At 46.6% G+C, this 20,475-nt stretch overlaps 1 protein-coding gene across 3 annotated transcripts in view; it reads right to left on the reverse strand.

Moving 5' to 3' along the window:
- dnaaf9 (dynein axonemal assembly factor 9) overlaps positions 1–20,475 on the reverse strand; it is a 94,536-nt gene that overhangs the window by 24,383 nt on the left and 49,678 nt on the right. For all 3 annotated transcript variants that reach the window (XR_006771026.1, XM_045723811.1, XM_045723810.1), the window contains exons 21-27: positions 15,719–15,865; positions 12,974–13,059; positions 12,766–12,867; positions 6,575–6,692; positions 5,613–5,701; positions 4,167–4,301; positions 2,792–2,917 (exon numbers count right to left, since the gene is read on the reverse strand). Coding sequence is in view for 2 of the 3 variants with exons in the window: in XM_045723811.1 (XP_045579767.1) it covers positions 2,792–2,917; positions 4,167–4,301; positions 5,613–5,701; positions 6,575–6,692; positions 12,766–12,867; positions 12,974–13,059; positions 15,719–15,865 (803 nt within the window). In the remaining variant the exon portion in view is untranslated. The remainder of the gene's footprint in view (positions 1–2,791; positions 2,918–4,166; positions 4,302–5,612; positions 5,702–6,574; positions 6,693–12,765; positions 12,868–12,973; positions 13,060–15,718; positions 15,866–20,475) is intronic.

Consider the following 20,475-nt stretch of genomic DNA (forward strand, 5'->3'; position numbering starts at 1 on the left):
GGACCTGCTAAATGAACTAGTGTAGCCCACAGCCACATCAGGACCTGCTAAATGAACTAGTGTAGCCCACAGCCACATCAGGACCTGCTAAATGAACTAGTGTAGCCCACAGCCACATCAGGACCTGCTAAATGAACTAGTGTCGCCCCACAGCCATATGGCACAGCCACATCAGGACCTGCTAAAGTAACTAGTGTAGCCCACAGCCATATGGCACAGCCACATCAGGACCTGCTAAATGAACTAGTGTCGCCCACAGCCAGATCAGGACCTGCTAAATGAACTAGTGTAGCCCACAGCCACATCAGGACCTGCTAAATGAACTAGTGTAGCCCACAGCCACATCAGGACCTGCTAAATGAACTAGTGTCGCCCACAGCCAGATCAGGACCTGCTAAATGAACTAGTGTCGCCCACAGCCAGATCAGGACCTGCTAAATGAACTAGTGCAGCCCACAGCCACATCAGGACCTGCTAAATGAACTAGTGCAGCCCACAGCCACATCAGGACCTGCTAAATGAACTAGTGTAGCCCACAGCCACATCAGGACCTGCTAAATGAACTAGTGTCGCCCACAGCCACATCAGGACCTGCTAAATGAACTAGTGTAGCCCACAGCCACATCAGGACCTGCTAAATTAACTAGTGTCGCCCCACAGCCACATCAGGACCTGCTAAATGAACTAGTGTAGCCCACAGCCACATCAGGACCTGCTAAATTAACTAGTGTCGCCCCACAGCCACATCAGGACCTGCTAAATGAACTAGTGTCGCCCACAGCCACATCAGGACCTGCTAAATGAACTAGCGTAGCCCACAGCCACATCAGGACCTGCTAAATGAACTAGTGTCGCCCACAGCCACATCAGGACCTGCTAAATTAACTAGTGTCGCCCCACAGCCATATGGCACAGCCACATCAGGACCTGCTAAATTAACTAGTGTCACCCACAGCCACATCAGGACCTGCTAAATGAACTAGTGTAGTCCACAGCCACATCAGGACCTGCTAAATGAACTAGTGTAGCCCACAGCCATATGGCACAGCCACATCAGGACCTGCTAAATTAACTAGTGTCACCCACAGCCAGATCAGGACCTGCTAAATGAACTAGTGTAGCCCACAGCCACATCAGGACCTGCTAAATTAACTAGTGTCGCCCCACAGCCACATCAGGACCTGCTAAATGAAGTAGTGTAGTCCACAGCCACATCAGGACCTGCTAAATGAACTAGTGTCGCCCACAGCCACATCAGGACCTGCTAAATGAACTAGTGTCGCCCCACAGCCACATCAGGACCTGCTAAATGAACTAGTGTAGTCCACAGCCACATCAGGACCTGCTAAATGAACTAGTGTCGCCCACAGCCACATCAGGACCTGCTAAATTAACTAGTGTCGCCCCACAGCCACATCAGGACCTGCTAAATGAACTAGTGTAGCCCCACAGCCACATCAGGACCTGCTAAAATGAACTAGTGTAGCCCACAGCCACATCAGGACCTGCTAAATGAACTAGTGTAGCCCCACAGCCACATCAGGACCTGCTAAATGAACTAGTGTAGCCCACAGCCACATCAGGACCTGCTAAATGAACTAGTGTCGCCCACAGCCACATCAGGACCTGCTAAATTAACTAGTGTCGCCCCACAGCCACATCAGGACCTGCTAAATGAACTAGTGTAGCCCACAGCCACATCAGGACCTGCTAAATGAACTAGTGTAGTCCACAGCCATATCAGGACCTGCTAAATGAACTAGTGTCGCCCCACAGCCACATCAGGACCTGCTAAATTAACTAGTGTCGCCCCACAGCCACATCAGGACCTGCTAAATGAACTAGTGTCGCCCACAGCCACATCAGGACCTGCTAAATGAACTAGTGTAGCCCACAGCCACATCAGGACCTGCTAAATGAACTAGTGTCGCCCCACAGCCACATCAGGACCTGCTAAATGAACTAGTGTAGCCCCACAGCCACATCAGGACCTGCTAAATGAACTAGTGTAGCCCCACAGCCACATCAGGACCTGCTAAATGAACTAGTGTAGCCCCACAGCCACATCAGGACCTGCTAAAATGAACTAGTGTAGCCCACAGCCACATCAGGACCTGCTAAATGAACTAGTGTAGCCCCACAGCCACATCAGGACCTGCTAAATGAACTAGTGTAGCCCACAGCCACATCAGGACCTGCTAAATGAACTAGTGTCGCCCCACAGCCATATGGCACAGCCACATCAGGACCTGCTAAAGTAACTAGTGTAGCCCACAGCCATATGGCACAGCCACATCAGGACCTGCTAAATTAACTAGTGTCACCCACAGCCACATCAGGACCTGCTAAATGAACTAGTGTCGCCCCACAGCCATATGGCACAGCCACATCAGGACCTGCTAAATTAACTAGTGTAGCCCACAGCACATCAGGACCTGCTAAATGAACTAGTGTAGCCCCACAGCCATATGGCACAGCCAGATCAGGACCTAACATTAGGACAACTCAGAGTATGCTATTCTGTTCTTTAGACCTGTCTAAAATAAATAATGGGTTTATTGTGAAGGTGTAGGATATATTAAATGGATTTTTTTGAATTTTTAAAATGTCGATGTTTCAAAGGTCTGCATCAGTGGCTTGTAGGCTGTGTGTGGAAGCCAGTAGATGCTAAATGTTTTTATGTTAATTAACGGTCAATTACCGTGAGAACGGCAGTTATTTGCTTGACAATCACTGTCTTGACAAAATGTCCGCCACAGCCGTAGGTGTGACCAGTGGAAGGTGTCCTGACCTGTGTTCCATGTATGAGCTGAGAGGGTCCACACAGGCTGTGACCGCCCCGATGGTGAAACAGGCCTGGACCACAGCATCTGGATGGGACAGCACCGCTTGGACCACTTCTAATACATCTGTACATCTAGAGATAGAGACAGAGAGACAGTCAGGGTTAAGCCTGGACCACAGCATCTGGGTTGGACAGCACCGCCTGGGTCACGTCTAATACATCTGTACATCTAGAGACAGAGACAGGGAGATAGTCAGGGTTAAGCCTGGGTCAAGTCTAATACATCTACACAGACACAGGAAAAAGAGATTTAACCAGTGGATTATAAAACAGAAAGATCATCAGTGACACCAGCAGCTAATGTAAGGTATGTCTGTCTGGTTGACTTCTGTAACTACATGCTACTATAACAGAGCTAACGGAGGGTACGTCTGTGTGGTTGACTTCTGTAACTACATGCTACTATAACAGAGCTAACGGAGGGTACGTCTGTCTGGTTGACTTCTGTAACTACATGCTACTATAACAGAGCTAACGGAGGGTATGTCTGTGTGGTTGACTTCTGTAACTACATGCTACTATAACAGAGCTAACGGAGGGTATGTCTGTGTGGTTGACTTCTGTAACTACATGCTACTATAACAGAGCTAACGGAGGGTATGTCTGTGTGGTTGACTTCTGTAACTACATGCTACTATAACAGAGCTAACGGAGGGTATGTCTGTGTGGTTGACTTCTGTAACTACATGCTACTATAACAGAGCTAACGGAGGGTATGTCTGTGTGGTTGACTTCTGTAACTACATGCTACTATAACAGAGCTAACGGAGGGTATGTCTGTGTGGTTGACTTCTGTAACTACATGCTACTATAACAGAGCTAACGGAGGGTATGTCTGTCTGGTTGACTTCTGTAACTACATGCTACTATAACAGAGCTAACGGAGGGTACGTCTGTGTGGTTGACTTCTGTAACTACATGCTACTATAACAGAGCTAACGGAGAGTACGTCTGTCTGGTTGATTTCTGTAACTACATGCTACTATAACAGAGCTAACGGAGGGTATGTCTGTCTGGTTGACTTCTGTAACTACATGCTACTATAACAGAGCTAACGGAGGGTATGTCTGTGTGGTTGACTTCTGTAACTACACGCTACTATAACGGAGCTAACGGAGGGTATGTCTGTCTGGTTGACTTCTGTAACTACATGCTACTATAACAGAGCTAACGGAGGGTACGTCTGTCTGGTTGACTTCTGTAACTACACGCTACTATAACGGAGCTAACGGAGGGTACGTCTGTCTGGTTGACTTCTGTAACTACATGCTACTATAACAGATGATCTTAGAGACCGGTACACAGATTAATGTGTACATACCCAGGAGTGAGCAGCAGTAGTCGAGGCTTCCCTCCAGGTGCTCTCTGCGTCTCCAGGAAGCAGGACAGGTAGCGCTGCAAGTGGGAGGTGGAGAAACAATCACTGCTGTCTGGACCTGGACGGTATACCACCCACCTACACATCAACACACACAGGAGAAACACTAGTTAGACACCATCACTGCAGTCTGGACCTGGACGGTAGACAACCCGCCTACACATCAACACACACAGGAGAAACACTACAGTTAGACACCATCACTGCAGTCTGGACCTGGACGGTAGACAACCCGCCTGGTAGAATATACACACACAAAGTCGGGAACGCCACAGTCGGGAACGCCACAGTCGGGAACGCCACAGTCGGGAACGCCACAGTCGGGAACACCACAGACGGGAACACCACAGTCGGGAACACCACAGTCGGGAACACCCCAGTCAGGAACACCCCGGTCAGGAACACCCCGGTCAGGAACACCCCAGTCAGGAACACCCCGGTCAGGAACACCAAAGTCAGGAACACCAAAGTCAGGAACACCACAGTTAGACACCACAGTCAGGAACACCACAGTTAAACACCACAGTCGGGAACACCACAGTCGGGAACACCAGTCAGGAACACCACAGTCGGGAACACCAGTCAGGAACACCACAGTCGGGAACACCACAGTCGGGAACACCACAGTTAGACACCACAGTCGGGAACACCACAGTCGGGAACACCACAGTCGGGAACACCACAGTCGGGAACACCACAGTCGGGAACACTACAGTTAGACACCACAGTCGGGAACACCACAGTTAAACACCACAGACGGGAACGCCACAGTCGGGAAAGCCACAGTCGGGAACACCACAGTCGGGAACACCACAGTCGGGAACACCACAGTCGGGAACACCACAGTCAGGAACACCACAGTTAGACACCACAGTCGGGAACACCACAGTCGGGAACACCACAGTCGGGAACACCACAGTCGGGAATACTACAGTTAGACACCACAGTCGGGAACACCACAGTTAAACACCACAGACGGGAACACCACAGTCGGGAACGCCACAGTCGGGAACGCCACAGTAGGGAACACCACAGTCGGGAACACCACAGTCGGGAACACCACAGTCAGGAACACCACAGTTAGACACCACAGTCAGGAACACCACAGTCGGGAACACCACAGTCGGGAACACTACAGTTAGACACCACAGTCGGGAACACCACAGTTAAACACCACAGTCGGGGACGCCACAGTCGGGAACGCCAGAGTCGGGAATGCCACAGTTAAACACCACAGTCGGGAACGCCACAGTTAGACACCACAGTCGGGAACACCACAGTCGGGAACACCACAGTCGGGAACGCCACAGTCGGGAACGCCACAGTCAGGAACGGCACAGTTAAACACCACAGTGGGTCAGAGTTATAGTTCCTATTGACTTGTCTCACCTTCCTCCTTCTCTATTCAGCTGGACCAGGAAGTTAACCAGTCTGTTCTTGTGGCTGCCCGGTAGTCCAGAGATGATGGTTATAACCACCTGTTATCATACAAACACACAGGAACATCAGACTCCTGGACTATCAACAAAACGTGGTAAGTAGTGGGAGCTGGGAAGACAGAATAGTAATCTGTATTGGTTACCTTGTCAGTCTGTCCTGTTAGAGGGTTGGTTACCTTGTCAGTCTGTCCTGTGAGAGGGTTGGTTACCGTGTCAGTCTGTCCTGTGAGAGGGTTGGTTACCTTGTCAGTCTGTCCTGTGAGAGGGTTGGTTACCTTGTCCTGTTAGAGGGTTGGTTACCTTGTCAGTCTGTCCTGTTAGAGGGTTGGTTACCTTGTCAGTCTGTCCTGTGAGAGGGTTGGTTACCTTGTCAGTCTGTCCTGTGAGAGGGTTGGTTACCTTGTCAGTCTGTCCTGTGAGAGAGTTGGTTACCTTGTCCTGTGAGAGGGTTGGTTACGTTGTCAGTCTGTCCTGTGAGAGGGTTGGTTACCTTGTCAGTCTGTCCTGTGGGAGGGTTGGTTACCTTGTCAGTCTGTCCTGTTAGAGGGTTGGTTACCTTGTCAGTCTGTCCTGTGGGAGGGTTGGTTACCTTGTCCTGTGAGAGGGTTGGTTACCTTGTCAGTCTGTCCTGTGAGAGGGTTGGTTACCTTGTCAGTCTGTCCTGTGAGAGGGTTGGTTACCTTGTCAGTCTGTCCTGTGAGAGGGTTGGTTACCTTGTCAGTCTGTCCTGTTAGAGGGTTGGTTACCTTGTCAGTCTGTCCTATGAGAGGGTTGGTTACCTTGTCAGTCTGTCCTGTTAGAACGGTTGGTTACCTTGTCAGTCTGTCCTGTTAGAGGGTTGGTTACCTTGTCAGTGTGTCCTGTGAGAGGGTTGGTTACCTTGTCAGTGTGTCCTGTGAGAGGGTTGGTTACCTTGTCAGTGCGTCCTGCCAGAGGGTTCCTGGTGTCTGGCGTGGAGAACAGTGGCCCCAGGTGGTCATCCTGGATGGGCTCCTGACCCACACTGCTCAGAGCAAAGTGCTGCAGGAACCTGTTGGAACACAGCAGCATTAGGAAGCATGTTGGGGTGGTTCAATGGGAGAACACTTGGGCTATTGGGAGGTAGGGTGGGACATCTATACATATATACTACCCTTCAAACATTTGAGGTCATTTAGAAATGTCCTTGTTTGTTTAAAGAAAATCAAAAAAGATTGTCCATTGAAATAACATCAAATTGATCAGAAATACAGTGTAGACATTGTTAATGTTGTAAATGACTGTTGTAGCTGGAAACGGCAGATTTTTATATGGAATATCTACATAGGCGTACAGAGGCCCATTATCAGCAACCATCACTCCTGTGTTCCAATGGCACGTTGTGTTGTATTTCTGATCAATTTGAAGTCATTTTAATGAACAATTTTTTTTATTTTCTTTCAAAAACATGGACATTTCTAAGTGACCCCAAACTTTTGAATGGTAGTGTATGTGTATATATATTAGAGGTCGACCGATTAATCGGAATGGCCAATTACAGTGCCTTGCGAAAGTATTCGGCCCCCTTGAACTTTTCGACCTTTTGCCACATTTCATGCTTCAAACATAAAGATATAAAACTGTAATTTTTTGTGAAGAATCAACAACAAGTGGGACACAATCACGAAGTGGAACGAAATTTATTGGATATTTCAAACTTTTTTAACAAATAAAAAACTGAAAAATTGGGCATGCAAAATTATTCAGCCCCCTTAAGTTAATACTTTGTAGCGCCACCTTTTGCTGCGATTACAGCTGTAAGTCGCTTGGGGTATGTCTCTATCAGTTTTGCACATCGAGAGACTGACATTTTTGCCCATTCCTCCTTGCAAAACAGCTCGAGCTCAGTGAGGTTGTATGGAGAGCGTTTGTGAACAGCAGTTTTCAGTTCTTTCCACAGATTCTCGATTGGATTCAGGTCTGGACTTTGACTTGGCCATTCTAACATCTGGATGTTTATTTCTGAACCATTCCATTGCAGATTTTGCTTTATGTTTTGGATCATTGTCTTGTTGGAAGACAAATCTCCGTCCCAGTCTCAGATCTTTTGCAGACTCCATCAGGTTTTCTTCCAGAATGGTCCTGTATTTGGCTCCATCCATCTTCCCATCCATCAATTTTAACCATCTTCCCTGCCCCTGCTGAAGAAAAGCAGGCCCAAACCATGATGCTGCCACCACCATGTTTGACAGTGGGGATGGTGTGTGATGAGCTGTGTTGCTTTTACGCCAAACATAACGTTTTGCATTGTTGCCAAAAAGTTCGATTTTGGTTTCATCTGACCAGAGCACCTTCTTCCACATGTTTGGTGTGTCTCCCAGGTGGCTAGTGGCAAACTTTAAACGACACTTTTTATGGATATCTTTTAAGAAATGGCTTTCTTCTTGCCACTCTTCCATAAAGGCCAGATTTGTGCAGTATACAAATGATTGTTGTCCTATGGACAGAGTCTCCCACCTCAGCTGTCAATCTCTGCAGTTCATCCAGAGTGATCATGGGCCTCTTGGCTGCATCTCTGATCAGTCTTCTCCTTGTATGAGCTGAAAGTTTAGAGGGACGGCCGGGTCTTCGTAGATTTGCAGTGGTCTGATACTCCTTCCATTTCAATATTATCGCTTGCACAGTGCTCCTTGGGATATTTAAAGCTTGGGAAATCTTTTTGTATCCAAATCCGGCTTTAAACTTCTCCACAACAGTATCTCGGACCTGCCTGGTGTGTTCCTTGTTCTTCATGATGCTCTCTGCGCTTTAAACGGACCTCTGAGACTATCACAGAGCAGGTGCATTTATACGGAGACTTGATTACACACAGGTGGATTCTATTTATCATCCTTAGTCATTTAGGTCAACATTGGATCATTCAGAGATCCTCACTGAACTTCTGGAGAGAGTTTGCTGCACTGAAAGTAAAGGGGCTGAATAATTTTGCACGGCCAATTTTTCAGTTTTTTATTTGTTAAAAAAGTTTGAAATATCCAATAAATTTCGTTCCACTTCATAATTGTGTCCCACTTGTTGTTGATTCTTCACAAAAAAATTACAGTTTTATATCTTTATGTTTGAAGCCTGAAATGTGGCAAAAGGTCGAAAAGTTCAAGGGGGCCGAATACTTTCGCAAGGCACTGTAATTAAGGCCGAATATCAAGTTTTCATAACAAATCGGTAATCGGCATTTTTGGACACTGATTATGGCCGATTACATTGCACTCCATGAGGAGACTGCGTGGCAGGCTGACTACCTGTTATGTGAGTGCAGCAAGGAGCCAAGGTAAGGTGCTAGCTAGCATTAAACTTATCTTATAAAAAACAATCAATCAATCATAATCACTAGTTAACTACACATGGTTCATGATATTACTAGTTTAACTAGCTTGTCCTGCGTTGCATATAATCAATGCGGTGCCTGTAAATTTATCATCGAATCACAGCCTACTTCGCCAAACGGGTGATGATTTAACAAAAGCGCATTCGCGAAAAAAGCACTGTCGTTGCACCAATGTACCTAACCATAAACATCAATGCCTTTCTTAAGATCAATACACAATATATTTATTAACCTACATATGTAGTTAAAATAAATTCATGTTAGCAGGCAATATTAACTAGGGAAATTGTGTCACTTCTCTTGCGTTCTGTGCATATGGGGTATATGCAGCAGTTTGGGCCGCCTGGCTCGTTGCAAACTGCGTGAAGACCATTTCTTCCTAACAAAGACCATAATTAATTTGCCAGAATTGTACATAATTATGACATAACATTGAAGGTTGTGCAATGTAACAGCAATATTTAGACTTATGGTTGCCGACCGTTCGATAAAATACGGAACGGTTCCATATTTCACTGAAAGAATAAACGTTTTGTTTTTCTAAATGATAATTTCCGGTTTTGACCATATTAATGACCTAAGGCTCGTATTTCTGTGTGTTTATTATATTATAATTAAGTCTATAATTTGATAGAGCAGTCTGACTGAGCGGTGGTAGGCAGCAGCAGGCTCGTAAGCATTCATTCAAACAGCACTTTCCTGCGTTTGCCAGCAGCTCTTCGCTGTGCTTCAAGCATTGCGCTGTTTATGACTTCAAGCCAATCAACTCCCGAGATTAGGCTGGCAATACTATAGTGCCTATAAGAACATCCAATAGTCAAAGGTATATGAAATACAAATAGTATAGAGAGAAATAGTCCTATAATAACTACAACCTAAAACTTCTTACCTGGGAATATTGAAGACTCATGTTAAAAGGAACCACCAGCTTTCATATATTCTCATGTTCTGAGCAAGGAACTTAAATTTCAGCTTTTTTACATGGCACATATTGCACTTTTACTTTCTTCTCCAACACTGTGTTTTTGCATTATTTAAACGAAATTGAACATGTTTCATTATTTATTTGAGCCTCAATTGATTTTATTTATGTATTATACACTGCTCAAAAAAATGAAAGGGAACACTTAAACAACACAATGTAACTCCAAGTCAATCACACTTCTGTGAAATCAAACTGTCCACTTAGGAAGCAACACTGATTGACAATAAATTTCACATGCTGTTGTGCAGATGGAATAGACAACAGGTGGAAATTATAGGCAATTAGCAAGACACCCCCAATAAATGAGTGGTTCTGCAGGTGGGGACCACAGACCACTTCTTAGTTCCTATGCTTCCTGGCTGATGTTTTGGTCACTTTTGAATGCTGGAGGTGCTTTCACTCTAGTGGTAGTCTACAACCCACACAAGTGGCTCAGGTAGTGCAGCTCATCCAGGATGGCACATCAATGCGAGCTGTGGCAAGAAGGTTTGCTGTGTCTGTCAGCGTAGTGTCCAGAGCATGGAGGCGCTACCAGGAGACAGGCCAGTACATCAGGAGACGTGGAGGAGGCCGTAGGACGGCAACAACCCAACAGCTGGACCGCTACCTCCGCCTTTGTGCAAGGAGGAGCAGGAGGAGCACTGCCAGAGCCCTGCAAAATGACCTCCAGCAGGCCACAAATGTGCATGTGTCTGCTCAAACGCTCAGAAACAGACTCCATGAGGGTGGTATGAGGGCCCGACATCCACAGGTGGGGGTTGTGCTTACAGCCCAACACCGTGCAGGACGTTTGGCATTTGCCAGAGAACACCAAGATTGGCAAATTCGCCACTGGCGCCCTGTGCTCTTCACAGATGAAAGCAGGTTCACACTGAGCACATGTGACAGACGTGACAGAGTCTGGAGACGCCGTGGAGAATGTTCTGCTGCCTGCAACATCCTCCAGCATGACCGGTTTGGCGGTGGGTCAGTCATGGTGTGGGGTGGCATTTCTTTGGGGGGCCGCACAGCCCTCCATGTGCTCGCCAGAGGTAGCCTGACTGCCATTAGGTACTGAGATGAGATCCTCAGACCCCTTGTGAGACCATATGCTGGTGCGGTTGGCCCTGGGTTCCTCCTAATGCAAGACAATGCTAGACCTCATGTGGCTGGAGTGTGTCAGCAGTTCCTGCAAGAGGAAGGCATTGATGCTATGGATTGGCCCGCCCGTTCCCCAGACCTGATTCCAATTGAGCACATCTGGGACATCATGTCTCGCTCCATCCACCAACGCCACGCTGCACCACAGACTGTCCAGGAGTTGGCGGATGCTTTAGTCCAGGTCTGGGAGGAGATCCCTCAGGAGACCATCCGCACCTCATCAGGAACATGCCCAGGCGTTGTAGGGAGGTCATACAGGCACGTGGAGGCCACACACACTACTGAGCCTCATTTTGACTTGTTTTAAGGACATTACATCAAAGTTGGATCAGCCTGTAGTGTGGTTTTCCACTTTAATTTTGAGTGTGACTCCAAATCCAGACCTCCATGGGTTGATAAATTGGATTTCCATTGATTATTTTTGTGTGATTTTGTTGTCAGCACATTCAATTATGTAAAGAAAAAAGTATTTAATAAGATTATTTCATTCATTCAGATCTAGGATGTGTTATTTTAGTGTTCCCTTTATTTTTTTGAGCAGTGTATATTTACACACACACTTTCTCTGATTGGACACACATGCATGTTTTTAGTCAAAATGATTGGCTGTTTAACATTACAAAACATGTGCATGTGTTTTCAGTAAATATGCCTCATAAAATGTTTTGTGGCTGGTAGAATGTGGGCACCCACCGGCCACTGCGGCTGTTACTTTCCCCCCTGCTGGCAGGTGTGATACATACGGCGACAGCCTGTTGTCTTCACAAGGGCAGTAGGTATAACTACATTTTATAGAATTTTTTATTTAACCTTTATTTAACTGGGCAAGTCCGTTAAGAACAAATTCTTATTTACAATGACGGCCTGCCCCGGCCAAACCCTCCCCTAACCCGGACGACACTGGGCCAATTGTGTGCCGCCCTTTGTGACTCCCGATCACTGCCGGTTGTGATACAGCCCAGGATCGAACCAGGGTCTGTAGTGACGCATCTAGCACTGCGATGCAGTTCCTTAGACTGCGGCGCCACTCGGGAGCCAATATGTCCTGTTCTGGTAGCTGGGAGTATGAGGCCTTCAGACTGCCTCTATGTGGTAGGTAATGTATACTAGGTAATGTATACTAGGTAATGTATACTAGGCAGTGTATACTAGGTAGTGTATACTAGGTAATGTATACTAGGTAATGTATACTAGGTAGTGTATACTAGGTAGTGTATACTAGGTAGTGTATAGTAATGTATACTAGGTAATGTATACTAGGTAATGTATACTAGGTAGTGTATACTAGGTAGTGTATACTAGGTAATGTATACTTGGTAGTGTATACTAGGTAATTTATACTAGGTAGTGTATACTAGGTAATGTATACTAGGTAATGTATAATAGGTAGTGTATACTAGGTAGTGTATACTAGGTAGTGTATAGTAATGTATACTAGGTAATGTATACTAGGTAATGTATACTAGGTAGTGTATACTAGGTAATGTATACTTGGTAATGTATACTTGGTAATGTATACTAGGTAATGTATACTAGGTAGTGTATACTAGGTAATGTATACTTGGTAATGTATACTTGGTAATGTATACTAGGTAATTTATACTAGGTAGTGTATACTAGGTAATGTATACGTACATGTCCTGTTCTGGCAGCTGGGAGTATGAGGCCTTCAGGCTGCCTCGGCGTTTGGCTACAGGGGGGGCGTGGCAGTCATGCAGCCACTGCAGTCTGGAGTGCCTTGAGGGACAACATGGATCATCAACATCACTCCGAATACTGACAGGTCAAAGTCAGATCACATAGACGTCGTAGAGTAAGTAGCCAGTTAGTTGCTGTGACTCACATGTTCCTCTGATCCCAGGTCAGCTGTTCTCTGTCCACCAGCTGCAGAGAGAGGCCAGAGTCTGACCCCTGCCACACTGGTAACACCTGCAACAACAATACAACACATAAACAACCACAATACAACACCTAAACAACCACAATACAACACCTAAACAACCACAGTATAACACCTAAACAACCACAATACAACACCTAAACAACCACAATACAACACTTAAACAACCACAACACAACACTTAAACAACCACAGTATAACACTTAAACAACCACAATACAACTACAATATAACACATACACAATACAACACAACACAATACAACACAACCGATAAACAACCACAATACAACACATAAACAACCACAGCTACCTGTTAGTAGAAGGCTCTGTGACTGACTGACCTGTTAGTAGAAGGCTCTGTGACTGACTGACCTGTTAGTAGAAGGCTCTGTGACTGACTGACCTGTTAGTAGAAGGCTCTGTGACTGACTGACCTGTTAGTAGAAGGCTCTGTGACTGACTGACCTGTTAGTAGAAGGCTCTGTGACTGACTGACTTGTTAGTAGAAGGCTCTGTGACTGACTGACCTGTTAGTAGAAGGCTCTGTGACTGACTGACCTGTTAGTAGAAGGCTCTGTGACTGACTGACCTGTTAGTAGAAGGCTCTGTGACTGACTGACCTGTTAGTAGAAGGCTCTGTGACTGACTGGCATGTTAGTAGAAGGTTCTGTGACTGACTGACTGACCTGTTAGTAGAAGGCTCTGTGACTGACTGACCTGTTAGTAGAAGGCTCTGTGACTGACTGACCTGTTAGTAGAAGGCTCTGTGACTGACTGACCTGTTAGTAGAAGGCTCTGTGACTGACTGACCTGTTAGTAGAAGGCTCTGTGACTGACTGACCTGTTAGTAGAAGGCTCTGTGACTGACTGACTTGTTAGTAGAAGGCTCTGTGACTGACTGACCTGTGAGTAGAAGGCTCTGTGACTGACTGACCTGTGAGTAGAAGGCTCTGTGACTGACTGACCTGTGAGTAGAAGGCTCTGTGACTGACTGACCTGTTAGTAGAAGGCTCTGTGACTGACTGACCTGTGAGTAGAAGGCTCTATGACTGACTGACCTGTTAGTAGAAGGCTCTGTGACTGACTGACTGACTGACCTGTGAGTAGAAGGTTCTGTGACTGACTGACCTGTAGGTAGAAGGCTCTGTGACTGACTGACTCACCTGTTAGTAGAAGGCTCTGTGACTGACTCACCTGTTAGTAGAAGGCTCTGTGACTGACTGACCTGTTAGTAGAAGGCTCTGTGACTGACTGACCTGTTAGTAGAAGGCTCTGTGACTGACTGACCTGTTAGTAGAAGGCTCTGTGACTGACTGACCTGTTAGTAGAAGGCTCTGTGACTGACTGACCTGTTAGTAGAAGGCTCTGTGACTGACTGACCTGTTAGTAGAAGGCTCTGTGACTGACTGACCTGTTAGTAGAAGGCTCTGTGACTGACTGACTGTTAGTAGAAGGCTCTGTGACTGACTGGCTGACCTGTGAGTAGAAGGCTCTGTGACTGACTGACCCGTTAGTAGAAGGCTCTGTGACTGACTGACCTGTTAGTAGAAGGCTCTGTGACTGACTGACTGACCTGTGAGTAGAAGGCTCTGTGACTGACTGACTGACCTGTTAGTAGAAGGCTCTGTGACTGACTGACCTGTTAGTAGAAGGCTCTGTGACTGACTGACCTGTTAGTAGAAGGGTCTGTGACTGACTGCCCTGTTAGTAGAAGGCTCTGTGACTGACTGACCTGTTAGTAGAAGGCTCTGTGACTGACTGACCTGTTAGTAGAAGGGTCTGTGACTGACTGACCTGTTAGTAGAAGGGTCTGTGACTGACTGACTGTTAGTAGAAGGCTCCATGACTGACTGACCTGTTAGTAGAAGGCTCTGTGACTGACTGACTGACTGACCTGTGAGTAGAAGGCTCTGTGACTGACTGACTGACCTGTGAGTAGAAGGCTCTGTGACTGACTGACTGACCTGTGAGTAGAAGGCTCTGTGACTGACTGACCTGTTAGTAGAAGGCTCTATGACTGACTGACTTGTTAGTAGAAGGCTCTGTGACTGACTGACCTGTGAGTAGAAGGCTCTGTGACTGACTGACCTGTTAGTAGAAGGCTCTGTGACTGACTGACTGACCTGTGAGTAGAAGGCTCTGTGACTGACTGACTGACCTGTGAGTAGAAGGCTCTATGACTGACTGACCTGTTAGTAGAAGGCTCTGTGACTGACTGACTGACCTGTGAGTAGAAGGTTCTGTGACTGACTGACTGACCTGTTAGTAGAAGGCTCTGTGACTGACTGACTGACTGACCTGTGAGTAGAAGGTTCTGTGACTGACTGACTGGCATGTTAGTAGAAGGTTCTGTGACTGACTGACTGGCCTGTTAGTAGAAGGCTCTATGACTGACTGACCTGTGAGTAGAAGGCTCTGTGACTGACTGACCTGTTAGTAGAAGGCTCTGTGACTGACTGACCTGTTAGTAGAAGGCTCTGTGACTGACTGACCTGTTAGTAGAAGGCTCTGTGACTGACTGACCTGTGAGTAGAAGGTTCTGTGACTGACTGACCTGTGAGTAGAAGGTTCTGTGACTGACTGACTGACCTGTTAGTAGAAGGCTCTGTGACTGACTGACCTGTTAGTAGAAGGCTCTGTGACTGACTGACTGACCTGTGAGTAGAAGGCTCTGTGACTGACTGACCTTTGAGTAGAAGGCTCGGTGACTCTGTGAGCGTGGCTGGAGGCTGAAGACCAAACAGTGGTCGTCACTGTGGAGAGGGAAGGGCAGGTGGGACAGCAGAGCAGCTTCATACTGTACAAACAGAGCTGCCACCACGCTCGACGAGTCCTGGAGAAAACAGACCCAGAGAGATAAGGAGGACAGGACCCCACAGACTGAAAGAAACAGATGGCAGAGAGATGAGCAGGACAGGACCCCACAGACTGAAAGAAACAGATGGCAGAGAGATAAGGAGGACAGGACCCCACAGACTGAAAGAAACAGATGGCAGAGAGATAAGGAGGACAGGACCCCACAGACTGAAAGAAACAGATGGCAGAGAGATAAGGAGGACAGGACCCCACAGACTGAAAGAAACAGATGGCAGAGAGATAAGGAGGACAGGACCCCACAGACTGAAAGAAACAGATGGCAGAGAGATGAGCAGGACAGGACCCCACAGACTGAAAGAAACAGATGGCAGAGAGATAAGGAGGACAGGACCCCACAGACTGAAAGAAACAGATGGCAGAGAGATGAGCAGGACAGGACCCCACAGACTGAAAGAAACAGATGGCAGAGAGATAAGGAGGACAGGACCCCACAGACTGAAAGAAACAGATGGCAGAGAGATGAGCAGGACAGGACCCCACAGACTGAAAGAAACAGATGGCAGAGAGATAAGGAGGACAGGACCCCACAGACTGAAAGAAACAGATGGCAGAGAGATAAGGAGGACAGGACCCCACAGACTGAAAGAAACAGATGGCAGAGAGATAAGGAGGACAGGACCCCACAGACTGAAAAGGCACAGTAACAATAACAGAACCATGGTTGGTCCAACATAGCACCCTATTCTCACACACACACATACGAACAACAAACACACACACACATACGAACAACAAACACACACACACATACGAACAACAAACACACACACACACACACACACACACACTAGTCTGTTCTTTATTTTACTCCTATTATTATCTATCCTGATGTCTAGTCACTTTACCCTGCCTACATATCTACCTCAAATACCTTATTATTATCTATCCCGATGCCTAGTCACTTTACCCTGCCTTCATGTACATATCTACCTCAAATACCTTATTATTACCTATCCTGATGCCTTGTCACTTTACCCTGCCTTCATGTACATATCTACCTCAAATACCTTATTATCTATCCTGATGCCTTGTCACTTTTGTGATGATGTTGCCGCTTGTTGCCGCTTGTTATAGACCCCCCTCAGCTTCCAGCTGTGCCCTGGACACCATATGTGAATTGATTGCCCCCCATCTATCTTCAGAGTTCGTACTGTCAGGTGACCTAAACTGGGATATGTTTAACACCCCGACCGTCCTACAATCCAAGCTAGATGCCCTCAATCTCACACAAATTATCAAGGAACCTACCAGGTACAACCCCAAATCCGTAACCATGGGCACCCTAATAGATATCATCCTGACCAACCTGCCCTCTAAATACACCTCTGCTGTCTTCAACCAGGATCTCAGCGATCACTGCCTCATTGCCTGCATCCGTAACGGGTCTGCGGTCAAACAACCACCCCTCATCACTGTCAAACGCTCCCTAAAATACTTCAGCGAACAGGCCTTTCTAATCGACCTGGCACGGGTATCCTGGAAGGATATTGACCTCATCCCGTCAGTAGAGGATGCCTGGTTGTTCTTTAAAAGTGCTTTCGTCACCATCTTAAATAAGCATGCCCTATTCAAAAAATGTAGAACTAAGAACAGATATAGCCCTTGGTTCACCCCAGACTTGACTGCCCTTAACCAGCACAAAAACATCCTGTGGCGTACTGCACTAGCATCGAATAGTCCCCGTGATATGCGTGATATGCAACTTTTCAGGGAAGTCAGGAACCAATACACACAGTCAGTTAGGAAAGCAAAGGCTAGTTTTATCAAACAGAAATTTGCATCCTAACCCTAACCACTAATTCCAAAAAGTTCTCGGACACTGTAAAGTCCATGGAGAATAAGAGCACCTCCTCCCAGCTGCTCACTGCACTGAGGCTAGGAAACACTGTCACCACCAATAAATCTACGATAATAGAGAATTTCAATGAGCATTTCTCTACGGCTGGCCATGCTTTCCACCTGGCTACCCCAACCCCGGCCAACAGCTCTGCACCCCCCCGCAGTAACTGGCCCAAGACCCACCCCCGCTTCTCCTTCACCCAAATCCAAACAGCTAATGTTCTGATAGAGCTGCAAAATCTGGATCCCTACAAATCAGCTGGGCTAGACAATCTGGACGCTCTCTTCCTAAAACTATCCGCCGCCATTGTTGCGACCCCTACTTCTAGTCTGTTCAACCTCTCTTTCGAATCGTCTGAGATTCCTAAAGATTGGAAAGCTGCCACGGTCATCCCCCTCTTCAAAGGGGGAGACACTCCAGACCCAAACCGTTACAGACCTATATCTATCCTACCCTGCCTTTCTAAAGTCTTCGAAACCCAAGTGAACAAACAGATCACCAACCATTTTGAATCCCACCGTACCTTCTCCGCTATGCAATCCGGTTTCCGAGCTGGTCACGGGTGCACCTCAGCCACGCTTAAGATCCTAAACGATATCATAACCGCCATCGATAAAAGACAGTACTGTGCGGCCGTCTTCATCGACCTGGCCAAGGCTTTCGACTCTGTCAATCACCGTATTCTTATCGGAAGACTCTACAGCCTTGGTTTCTCAAATGACTGCCTCGCCTGGTTCACTAAGTACTTCTCAGATAGAGTTCAGTGTGTCAAATCGGAAGGCCTGTTGTCCGGACCTCTGGCAGTCTCTATGGGGTTGCCACAGGGTTCAATTCTCGGGCCGACTCTGTACTCTCGGGCTGACTTCTCTGTATTTATCAATGATGTCGCTCTTGCTGCGGGTGATTCTTTGATCCACCTCTACGCAGACGACACCATTCTGTATACATCTGGCCCTTCTTTGGACACGGTGTTAACAAATCTCCAAACGAGCTTCAATACCATACAACACTCCTTCCATGGCCTCCAACTGCTCTTAAATGCTAGTAAAACGAAATGCATGCTCTTCAACCGATCGCTGCCCGCACCTGCCCGCCCGACTAGCATCACTACTCTGGACGGTTCCGACTTAGAATATGCGGACAACTATAAATACCTAGGTGTCTGGTTAGACTGTAAACTCTCCTTCCAGACTCACATTAAGCATCTCCAATCCAAAATGAAATCTAGAATCGGCTTCCTATTTTGCAACTTCACTCATGTTGCCAAACATACCCTCGTAAAACTGACCATCCTACCGATCCTCGACTTCGGCGATGTCATTTACAAAATAGCCTCCAACACTCTACTCAGCAAATTGTATGCAGTCTATCACAGTGCCATCCGTTTTGGCACCAAAGCCCCATATACTACCCACCACTGCAACCTGTATACTCTCGTTGGCTGGTTCTCGCTACATATTCGTAGCCAAACCCACTGGCCCCAGGTCATTATAAGTCTTTGCTAGGTAAAGCCCCGCCTTATCTCAGCTCACTGGTCACCATAACAACACCCACCCGTAGCACGCGCTCCAGCAGGTATATCTCACTGGTCACCCCCAAAGCCAACACCTCCTTTGGCCGCCTTTCCTTCCCGTTCTCTGCTGCCAATGACTGGAACGAATTGCAAAAATCATTGAAGTTGGAGACTTATCTCCCTCACTAACTTTAAGCATCAGCTGTCAGAGCAGCTTACCGATCACTGCAGCTGTACACAGCCCATCTGTAAATAGCCCATCCAACAAACTACCTACCTCATCCCATATTTGTTTTTCTGCTCTTTTGCACACCAGTATTTCTACTTGCACATCCTCATCTGCACATCTATCACTCCAGTGTTAATTGCTAATTTGTAATTACTTCGCCACTATGGCCTATTTTTTGCCTTACATCCTTACTTCATTTGCACACACTGTATACAGATTGTATTGTGTTATTGACTGTACGTTTGTTTATCCCATGTGTAACTCTGTGTTGTTGTTTTTGTTGCACTGTTTTGCTTTATCTTGGCCAGGTCACAGTTGTAAATGAGAACTTGTTCTCAACTGGCCTACCAGGTTAAAAAAAAGTTAAATATTTATATATATATATATATATTTTTTTTTACATTGTATTTATTATGGATCCCCATTAGTTCCTGCCAAGGCAGCAGCTACTCTTCCTGGGGCAAAGGGCAGTGTTGAGTGCAATAGAGATCGCATCATATGTGGATCTGTTGGGCTGGTATGCAAATTGGATTGGGTTTAGGGTTTCTGGGATAATGGTGTTGATGTAAGCCATGATCAGCCTTTCAAAGCACTTTATGGCTACAGATGTGAGTGCTACGGGGCGGTAGTAATTTAGGCACGCTACTTTAGTGTTCTTGTGCACAGGGACTATGGTGGTCTGCTTGGAACATGTTGGTATTACAAACTCAGTCAGCAACAGGTTGAAAATGTCAGTGAAGACACTTGCCAGTTGGTCAGCGCATGCTTGGAGTACACGTGCTGGTAATCCATCTGGCCCTGCGGCATTGTGAATGTTGACCTTTTTAAAGGTCTTACTCACATTATCCACGGAGAGCGTAATCACACAGTCTTCCGGAACAGTTGGTGCTCTCACGCATGTTTCAGTGCTACTTGCCTCGAAGTAATTTAGCTCGTTTGGGTAGGTTTGTGTCACTGGGCAGCTCGTGGCTGTGCTTCCCTTTG

The sequence above is a fragment of the Salmo salar genome, chromosome ssa09 (assembly GCF_905237065.1).
Source record: "Salmo salar chromosome ssa09, Ssal_v3.1, whole genome shotgun sequence".
NCBI lineage: Eukaryota > Metazoa > Chordata > Actinopteri > Salmoniformes > Salmonidae > Salmo > Salmo salar.